At 40.6% G+C, this 10,799-nt stretch overlaps 1 protein-coding gene across 9 annotated transcripts in view; it reads left to right on the top strand.

Annotated features, from left to right (window-relative positions):
• The window catches only part of Rbms3 (RNA binding motif single stranded interacting protein 3), a 982,465-nt gene that overhangs the window by 380,646 nt on the left and 591,020 nt on the right, over positions 1-10,799 (top strand). For all 9 annotated transcript variants that reach the window (XM_008846470.3, XM_017801456.2, XM_029570082.1 and 6 more), the window contains exon 3: positions 3,057-3,115. In XM_008846470.3, the coding sequence (XP_008844692.2) occupies positions 3,057-3,115 (59 nt within the window). The remainder of the gene's footprint in view (positions 1-3,056; positions 3,116-10,799) is intronic.

Here is a 10,799-nt window from a genome sequence, read left to right as displayed (position 1 = left end):
AGATAGATAGATAGATAGGTAGATAGATAGATAGATAGATAGATGGATAGACAGATAGATAGATAGATGATAGATAGATAGAAGATAGATAGACAGATAAACAGCTAGAACAGATAGATTGTGCTCAACACACGTAAACACATACATATGTAGTTATGGGACAGATAAATACATAGATAGGCGCATTGACAGATACATATAGCTCATAGATGTGATAGGTAGGTAGGCAGATAGATAGAAGATAGATGATAGATAGATAGATAGATAGATAGATAGATAGATAGATAGGTAGATAGATAGATAGGGATATAGATATATTCACACTTGTGTCCCCAAATAAAATTTGGTATGGATCCAGAGGTGGAGCTTCTTTCTTTTTCCTCAAAGAGATTTTTAATTGAATTTTATGTATTTCATACAGAATATCTCAATCAATCTTAATTATCTTTATACCCCCTTCTGCACTTGCATCCTCCCATAGCACCTCCACTGGAATTCATACATGCTGTCGTTTGTCTCAAGGTCTATTGTGTCAAGTTAGTGTCCCTAGATGTTCCTAAGTGCAAGTTCATGTACTAAGGTCTAGTCAGCCTATCTAGAGTCTCTCTCTTTAGGAAAATCAGCTCTTACTCTCCCAGCAGTGATCAGTTGCCAATATTTCATCAGCTAAGATTGGGGCCCACTGTCCATTTCCCCAGTCCTATGTTGGGTTTTTGTCTGTTTGAGTTGGTTAGAGTTCTGTGCCTGCTGACACCATTGCTGTACGTTCATATGAGCAAAGTCTCAGGAGCCTGTAGTTCTCTGTTTCCATATGGTCATGGACCTCCTCCCTGACTCTTACAATCTTTCCAGCCCCTCTTCCAAAGTGGTCCCTGAGCCCTGGGTGGGTGAAGCTTAATATAGGTATCCTATCCAAGGACCAGCATTCTGCAGACTCTGTCTCTATACTTTGGCCATTTGTGACCTTTTGTGTTCCTGCCCTCTGTTTTGTGAGGGGGCTTCATTAACAAGAATTGTGATATTCATTATTGTCTTCTTTACCCCTTGTTCTGTGTTCTGTGAACCTTGAGTATAGAGGTTGCATTGTAGATGCACCAATTAGAATTGGGCAATTCACAGACAATGTCCATGTGTGACCAGTTGTAGAACTCTGTAATAGTCTCCTTTGGTGCAAAAGAAGCTTCCTTGATGAGTAATGACTGAAATATTTGTTTGTAAATATAAGGATATATATTTTGCACATAAGAAATTACATTAGTCTAGGGATGTGACAGTCTTGGGATTTTCTTCTGTAAGATCTATGACCTCTCCAGCCATGTGTATTTGGCTATGTTTACAGTACCACACATGAGTTTCCTCCCATTGAGTGGGCTTTTAGTCTAATTAGGTTGATTGCCCCCAAGATAAAAGTGCCACTACTGCACCAATATCGTGTGCTGTGCAGGTCATTAATGTGGTTATTTGGCCTTAAAGCTGGTATTGGACCACTGATTGATGTTCTCTCTTAGCACCTTGTATAGTGCTTTCCAAAGCTATGATATCTAGCCTTCGGGGAAGTGGCTTCCAGGTCAGTTACAGCTCCATTGTTCCAAATCTTGTGTCCGAAGCGTGCTCGGTCTTCAGCAGTAGGGTCTTACCTTCAAGTTCTGGGAGGCAATCAAGGTCTGTGCCAATAGCCTGTATAATTTTGGGAGTCTCTTGGACCAACCTGGCCAACAACTCAAAGGAAGGTTTCTTCTGTCTGGCACTGTTTCTTGTTATGCAGCCTTTAGCTATACACATGGACTCATTAGAGATATTGTATGTGTAATTTGTCATTAGGTTGTTGGATTAATCAGAGGTGGAACTTCTAAATGTCCTGTCTACACTGGGCATTACAGGGCTGTACTACCACATCTGCTCTATGCAGTTATGGGGATCAACTCTCCTGAGCTACATCTTCAGCTCTAGCTACTACATTTCTTAGATGAAGATTTTGACCATTGAAATTCATATTTGCCTCCCAGAATGCCAAGGTCTGATATTCTATGCAGATAACCAGGAAGGAATAATGTGATGAACAACAGGTAGAATGTAGTGAGCAATTACTGTGGATCAGGCCCTGACCTCAGCACTATGGGCAAACTCCACTTAACCCTCAGAACAAGCCTGCAAGGAAGACAGTGTTACCTTCTTCCTATTCATTGACAGTTAATAATAATGCAAATCATTACTGAAATATATTTATTGATGTTGTCATGGATAATGAAATTGTGTAAAGAGTACAGGTGACTCCCCCATCCAAACAGACCTAGGCAGTACTGAGGTCCGAGCCACCACAGCTGATGCCTAATGTATTCTTTAAATCACACTTTACATGACCTTTAGAGCTCTCAACGACTTGAAGTTTGATTGAACTGGAAGTTTTGATGTCTGTAACTTCTTTTATCATTATTATTTTTTGAGATCTAGTCTTAGTAGTCCATCATGGTTTTGAATTTCTTGTGTGATGACCTTAAACTCCTAATCCTCCTGCCTCTCCTCCTGCCTGCTGAGATTACAGGGTGTACCATCCTACCTAGTTTATGGGTGTTAGGGATTGAATCCCGGACTTTGCACATGCTGGGCAAACACTCGACATGCTGAATTGTACCACCAGCCTAAAACTTCTTACTTTTATAGAAGAAGAAACAGTGGTCTGGAGAAGTTGGGTTGAATTGTTCAAGGTGACAGCAGAGGTTTGAGTCAGTATGGGACACACACCCTCTTCAGCTTGGTGCCCTGGCTTTTCCCTTTCCTCCATGGGTCCACAGGTGGCAGTACACTTTGGTTGCTACTTGTACTAGCCTGATGGCCATATTTCTGAAAGCACAGCCCAGTGCTTACTTATAAATGTATAATCCCATGTCATCAAGAACTGTTGCAAGGAGGTCGTCCTGTTATGAAAATGGAGCTCAACTTTATGTTCTGGATCCTCCATGCTCAGTGATATGTGCCTCAATGTTCATTAAGGTCATTTAAGTGTCTCCGCTGAATTCTAATAACATTGAGGGCTTTTTGTTGTTTCTGTTTTTCAGATATGGAAAAATTGTGTCCACAAAAGCGATTCTTGACAAGAACACGAATCAGTGCAAAGGTATGTGCAAGCTCAGCGTACCCTGAGCCATCTGTGCCATTTGGTCAATTGAGCCTCCACCACTGAGGTCCAGGTCCTGGCTGCACAGTGATCACAGTGCACAGTTAATGACAAGCCCCTTTAATAATACCAATACTTTGATGGGTTGTATCTCTGGTAACATTGCTCATTAATTTTTTTCATTAACAAACAAAATGAAAATTACAAATCAGAACAAGTATCAAATTGCTTCAACATAAAACTAAATTACCTCCTAACAACTTCTGGTTTGTCTGATCTGAATGATATTATCAGTGATACAAATTGATTTCCTTTATAAAAATGAGGAGCACTGGGGAAAACTTTCCCATGCAAAGCATGTTTTAATTTCTCTGTTCTTCAGAGCATCAGCCACAATTTGTTGACTAGGAATGAATTTACTGATGGTCTGATTGTATCTTGGCTTTGACTATAAATATCTTGCAGGACTTCTGGGTGGGTATTTTTTGAAGTCAGGCTCTTTTTTTCTTCTCTCTGTTGTGGATATTTGAGAAGTCATTTGAGTATAGCTGTGGCTTACATTTCTTCATGTTTAGAATCTTGTGCAATGTTTAAAGGTTACATTAAATTATTTGTGGAATCTCTACAGTCTTTACTGCATGAGTTGGTTTTCACAGGGAAATTGGATTGCTGCTTGTCACACGTTATTTCTTGCCCTTAATCCAGTGTGCCTTGTAATACTGAAATCAAGAAGTATGTATGGGTGAGCCAAACTCATTGTAAAACCTGACCCTCTTTGTCACACAAACAGAATATGCACTAGTTTTAGTAAAGAACATTCGTACATTCCTAAATGCAGCCTATTCTGTTTGGATAATGGTAGTTAGATTCATTTCTGCCATGTTTCAAAGTATCTCCTGTCTCCAATCAGTTCAGAAATGCATTAGGTTCAAGACAAAGAATACTAGCCTGTACGTTCTACCATCAAATAGTTCAATTTATAATTGAAAAGAAACTAATCCTGGAGCTTGGGAGATATTTTAGTGGATAAAATTCTGGCTATGCAAGTGTGAGAATCGAAGTTTGGATCCCCAACACCCACAGAAAAGCTTAGCAAACATAGTGGCTTGCCTGTAACCCCAGCATTTAGAAGATGGATACCAAGATGCGGGAAGGGTTGGGGGATTTCCTTAGCAAGCTGGCTAGCTAAACTCACTGAATCTGTGAGCTCTTGCCTTAGTAATTAAAATAGAGGGTGATCAGACAAGATATCTGGCCTCCCCATTCCCATGTATACCTGTGTACCCACACATGGGAACATGCATATACACACACATAAACACACGTACACACAGACACAGCCACCCAGCCAGCCACACACACACACACATGCACGCATGCACGCGCACACACACACACACACACACACACACACACACACAGGATCAGGAGTATCCACAGAATACTATGGGGGAGGTAACATCTTTTGCTTGGGAATGGAATGTATAAAAACAAGACAAAAATGGGTAGACCAGGAAAGCTGGATGTTCAGGGAACAGCATTTCAGGCTTCTAATTTATATAGACTTAGAGCTGTTATGTAAAAGTCACACCAAAGAATGACTGCTGCTGTAGAAACAGGAACGGGCACAGAGTTTGGGAGGCTTTTAAAAATTGTATTTTGGATATTCGGAACCTAATTCTGTATGTAACAAGGTCCCATCATATTAACAGTTATTTGAGATCTGACATGATATGATTCTACATGTATTTCTGAAAAGTTGTTTTACCAAAAATGAGAGCAATTGAATTACAGGACAAGAAGTAGAGACACAAAAATAAACATACATAAGTTGTCAGTCTATATTCCAAGGAGGAAATGAAGAGTCACCCTGGTTCCTAATTACCATTAGCATATTGGAAAAGAGGTCACTGTGAGAGTTTTCAAAAGTACTTAAAAGTAGATAGACTTAGGATCTATCACATTTGAGGGAAAATACTGATAATTGCTGATGATGACCATGAAGTAAGTGGTAGATATTGGGAGGAGGACAGGAGGGGACCAAAGATTTCAAAGACTTGATTTGACCAGCACTGAAACAGCCATGTAGGTGGTTTTTGAACTTTCCAGTGAGGCACAAAGAAAAAGTCAGAAAAAAAAATGAATATAGAAGATACTATAGAGAAATAATTGGATTGACATTAGAGGTCTGCAGCCCATGGGGTTGGAGCTTTTTTATTAGATTTGATGGCTCTAGGTAAGAGTACAAGAAGGATCTTACTCACAGGTCCTATGGGAGGAGGGATATTAGAGAAACCAAACCAAAACAAATAAAACCTCAAACCTGAGGAACTGGAGAAATGGCTCAGCGGTTGAGTACTTCTTTTCCTGGAGAACTAAGTTCAGTTCCCACAAACCATGTCAGGGCTTATAACCACTGTAACTCCAGTTCCTGGGGATCTGATGCCCTCATCTGGCCTCCTTTGGTACCACACCTATGTGCATATACATCTACACAGAAACACACAAGTACATATAAACATAAATGAGAATAAATCTTAAACCTCAACTTGAAAGGCCTACAAGGGAATTAGTATGCTCAGGACAAGTTAAGTAACCATCAGAGACATAGAAATGACAGCGATTAGCACTGATAGCTTATATGCAATCAAGTAGCAGATGTAACATGTATGCCATCCTCTACAGGTTAATGTGAACATGGTCCATCAATTCCTCTTAGTACTGCTGTAAATTAGCAGTCTTTCACAAACGTCTATATGGGAGCCTGACATGGTGACACATGCCTTTAGTCCCAGCACTTGGGAGGCAAGGGCATGTTGTGAGATCGAGGCCAGCCTGGTCTACATAGCAAGCTCCCGGTCAGCGGGGGCTACAGGGAGACATACTTCAAAAAAGACCAGAAAGTCTATATGGAAAGAGCAACAAAGGACATGGCCTTGATATCATTAGGGCACTAAAATATTTTCTCAATTACTTTATTTAAACTTGTTTTCAAAAATATGCATATATCTGCATAACTCTAAACATTCATCCTCTACACTAAAAAACAGAGGAAACATCAAAGTTCAACTCCTGGAGCTAATAAAACTGTTTTACAGCTACTAAAATGAAAATCATGAGGGCTACAGTGTCAAACCTGGGAAATGTTTATCACATGATTGCCAGTCAATTAGGAAGGATATAAAATAATGTGTACTAAACATTGAGAGGTGTCAATATTTGACAGTCAGTATTGCCATGGTTACAGCTCGGGGAGTCTTACCATCTGGGTTGATCATTGCCTCTCTGCTAACCCTCTGTGTGGCCCAGGGTCAGTTATTCAACCTTGCTGAGCATTAATTTCCCTGTGTCTAAAAAGTTGCAGAAGACAGGGTGGTCTAATTCCTATGAACAATGTAAGTTGTGTGTGTTTGCATGTGCATGTGGAAGCCATAGGCTGACTTCAGGTGTTTTCCTTGATCATTTTGTATTTTAGATTTTGTTGTTTTGTAGTTCTGTTGTTTGTTTGAGATCTCATTATGTAACCTTGGCTGGCTTGGAATTCTCTACATAGACCAGGCTTGTCTCTGACTCACAAAGATATATCTACCTCTGCCTCCAGAGTTGTGTGATTAAAGATGTGCACCGGGCCTCCACCTTATTTTTGAGATAGGATCTCTCACTAAACCCATAGCTCACTGATTTAGTTAGCATGGTTGGCAGCAAGTCGTAGGAGACCATCCTGTTTCTGCCTCTCCAGTGCTGGAGTTACAAGCAAGCTGTACTCTGCCTGACTGTTACTTGGGTCCTGGGATTCCAAACTCTGGTCTTCATGATTGCAAAGCAAGCACTTTACCCATTGAGCTATCTCACCTCCCCCAAAAGACTAGCAATATTTATTTCTTTTTGTTTCTTGAGATCTGTATGTGTATGTATATGTGTTTATATGAATATGGGCACACATGTGTATGCAAGTACATGTGTGTGTAGATCAGAAGTTGACAGCAGGAGTCTTTCTTAATCAATTTCCATCTTGTTCATTGAGGCAGGCTTTCTCAATTGAGCCCAGAGCTCACCTATACAGCTAGTGTATCTATCTAGCTTGCTCTTGGGATCCTCTGTCCCCACTTTGCTAGTGCTGGAGTTACAGTTGTGCCAGCACACCCACATCGTGTTTATGTGAGTTCTGGGCATCTGAATAATGGTCCTCACAGCATTATGTATAGCAGCAGGGGCTTTACGTACTGAATCACTCCCCCATCCCCAGCCCAGGTCTAGCAATATTAAGGGAAACAAATATGTTTGCATTGGTGTGCGGGACTATGAGTAATATTATTTTAACATTTCTTTGAATCTGTTCTGTGGTACTTTTAGGAAAGAAAATTCAGGTCCCAGAACAATTTTGCTGGTTTCAGTTTTGTTTATATTTTGGTTGTTCTAGGAACTTCAGAAACTCATGACTGAACATTACTTGGTTTTTGTAAAACAATTTCATGAGTCGTATAGACCTAGAAGTCTGCTTTTTTAGAAAATAAGCAGAGGCTGAGTTTTCCACTGCAAATGCTTTCTGTCCTTCCTTTCCTTCTCCCTCCCTCCCCTTCCTTTCTTCTCTCTACCTCCCTCCCTCCTTTCCTTCTTCCTTTTTGAGACAGGGTCTCCCTATGCAACCCTGGCTGGTCTAGAACTACCTATATAGACCAGGCTGGGTTTAGAGTTACAAAGATCTACCTACCTCTGCCTCCTGAATGCTTAGAATAAAGCCACCACCACCAGGTATGGCTACCACTACCTTCTTAAGGAAAGAATTGAAAGGGTGTGTGAGGTGTTTTGAGGTTGGTTTTTAAATGACTAAACTCATGGAGGCTGTCATTAGAGAACACAATTGGATTTAATCTTCGCTGAAACACTTGCTCTTCAGTTATTTACAACCTTCCCTCCAGCCAGAGGCTAGGCAATCAAAACCACGCACTATGAAGACAAGGATTTATTTATTTTTGGTTTTAAAGATGTGATATGTAGTCAGTTCTTTGGGAACCTTTACATATGCTGTATGTCATACACATGCCCTTGTTCTGCAAGCCCTGAAAAAGTGCCCCAGTTGGTGTCCTCTGAGATACGGAAGGAAGGTATCACTTGGCCTTCTTGTATTAACCCACGGGCCCTTGTTCTACCTTAGCATCCAGAAGGCTGGTGTTTCTTCTCTCCCATGTGCCACCTATACCCTGTAACGGATGAACCTCAGTCAGGCTGAGGCAAGCAAGTTTCTCTGTTCTAGAAAGACCATCTACAACTCTTTCAGCATCGCCTGTTTTTATAGGTTTATTTTTCTTGAGTGGTGTCTTCAATGGTTTCCATTCTGTGTATTATAGCAACATAAAACAAAATGCCAAAATGACCAGAAATTGCTGAACAAAGCAAGCAATCAGTCCAGATGGGGAGTGATCCAAAGCACACCACACTTCATTCAGATACTCAAACAAGAGGGCCAAGGAAGAGTCATCCAAGTTCTGAAGATTTATACCGCTCTGTCTTCTGTTTGCTTTTTGTTTTCTGTGTTCTTCCCCATGGATTTTCCTCCTAGGTCCAGTACATTTGATGATTTAAACTTTTCAAGGAAAATTCAGTGAAAGAATCTATTAAAATAAGGCGTAAGTCTTAAATAAATTTGGCTGTTGGAGCTTCTTCCTGCTTTTAGAGGCTGGATTTCCTTTTTTCCATACCTCATTCTGTTCCATTTTTCTGACAGTCGATGTGTTTAGGGCCAAATGTGTGAGCAATGAATCATCCATGGACGTCTCTGTTTCGTTGTCATACGTGTAAGAGCAGTTAGACTGTGCCCAACACACCGCTGGCCCCTCAGAGTAGAAAATACTCTGCTGCCACAGGCTGGATGAATTATATTTATCGAAGCGCATGTTGCCGTTGACCTTAAAGACAAGCTTCCATAAATTCTGCAGTAATCCATGAGCAGTATCGTTCATTCCATGTGAAATGAAATCATACCTCATTGTTTCTTTTGCAAAGGAAGTATTTCTGCCTGTTTAGTGCTTTATGGAGGACGAAAGCACCCATCCAGAATGTTCTGTAGAGTACGGAATGGTTTTGTTATTGAGCTGGTCTGGATCTACTAAGCTGTTCGTGGCCATGCTTTTATATGCATGCATAAATATGTGTATATATTTGCATGTGGTATGCGTGCGTACACATGTTCACTTTGTGCATATGCATGTGGAGGTCGAAGGTGGGCTTTGGGTATCTTCCTCTATCACTCCACCCTTTATGTTTTGAGGCATGGTCTCTCAGTGAACCTAGGCCTCCTCATTTGAGCCCCACTGGCTATCCAACAAGCCCTGGGGATCACCTTGTCTTCACCTCCCCATTGTTGGGGTTACAGAAATGCCCTGCCACATGTGTCTTTTACCTGGTGCTGGGGATCTGAAGTCAGGTCCCCGCACTTTACATAGCAAGCACTTTATCCATTGAGCCATTCCCCAAGCTAATGCTTGCATATTTTGAAAGTATTTTTAGGTGACAAAATATAAGGTCATCATTTGGATGAATTTGAAATTACTTAATTGCCTTTGTTTTCTGGTGTCTTTGCTAGCAGGGATTATTTATATAGCAAGTACACTAACTCCTATGAGTCTAGAGTGAGAAGGTGGTTATAGTTTGTCATATGTCTAGGTACATACAGGCAGGACAGTATATGAGGATGCCTTTGCATCTGGATTGGTCCCACATGACACACACAGAACCGAGATGCTCACTCAAGTGCAAGTGGGACTATTTAATTCTAGCAGTTAGTGCAGTTACCCTGAGATCCTCCACAAAGAAACAAAGCAAGCAAAGGAGGGCAGTTGCCATGCACTGTGGAGCTTTTCTCTAGTGCCTTTTATTTCCGGAAAGCAGTGCAAACGAAAATAAATGTTCTGTGAAATTTATGAGTCTAAAGAATTGTATTTTGAGAGGAATAGGCGCCTTCACCAGGTGGGCTCACAGTCTACTGAGCAAGGAGCTCATGAAACAAAATGGTCTGAAAAACACATTTATTCAATTTTCAAACAACAGGATTAGATTACTTAAAAAAAAAAAAAGACCAAGCAATTGTCTACATTTCCCTATATATCTGATGTGTGATATTCCGCTGAGGTTTCTTGTGTGGGTCTCTCATCTACTCCAACATTAATCTTATCACTTGTTACAGGTTGGTTTTATGACATTGGCTTTGATCTTTATTTTCAAAATGTTGGTTCATGTCAGGTCCTCAGTCCTTAGCAAGGCCATCATGCTTGCCCTGCCTTGTTCTATAGGGAGGTGCTTACTATCAGACACACCCAATCTTTTGACCTTTTGACCTTACAAAGTAATCATCTACAAAATTCACACTCAGAAACCAAGCAAGCAAGTAATAATGACACAGTAACTGTATAAAAAAAAATCTCATAACATTTTAAGAAAGTTTATGATTCTGTGTTGGGCCACGCACACAGCTACCCTGGGGGTGCTTGTGGCTGATGGATGGGCTGTGGGTTGGACATTCCTGTATGGCGTCTTCATCCTCACCTTTTTGTGGATGTGCCAAATTTTATGGTCTTATCCAAGAGGTGGAAAAGAGTATTCACTTTGATAAATGGTCTTCAAACATATAACCAAAGTGTCATCTTTGTGGATTTACTATTTCCAATATCAAGATAATAAACACTTC

Source organism: Nannospalax galili, unplaced genomic scaffold, assembly GCF_000622305.1.
Source record: "Nannospalax galili isolate Female #2095 unplaced genomic scaffold, S.galili_v1.0 scaffold542, whole genome shotgun sequence".
Lineage (NCBI taxonomy): Eukaryota > Metazoa > Chordata > Mammalia > Rodentia > Spalacidae > Nannospalax > Nannospalax galili.
Note: the sequence above shows the minus strand (reverse complement) of the source record. Positions and strands in the feature narration are given on the sequence as shown.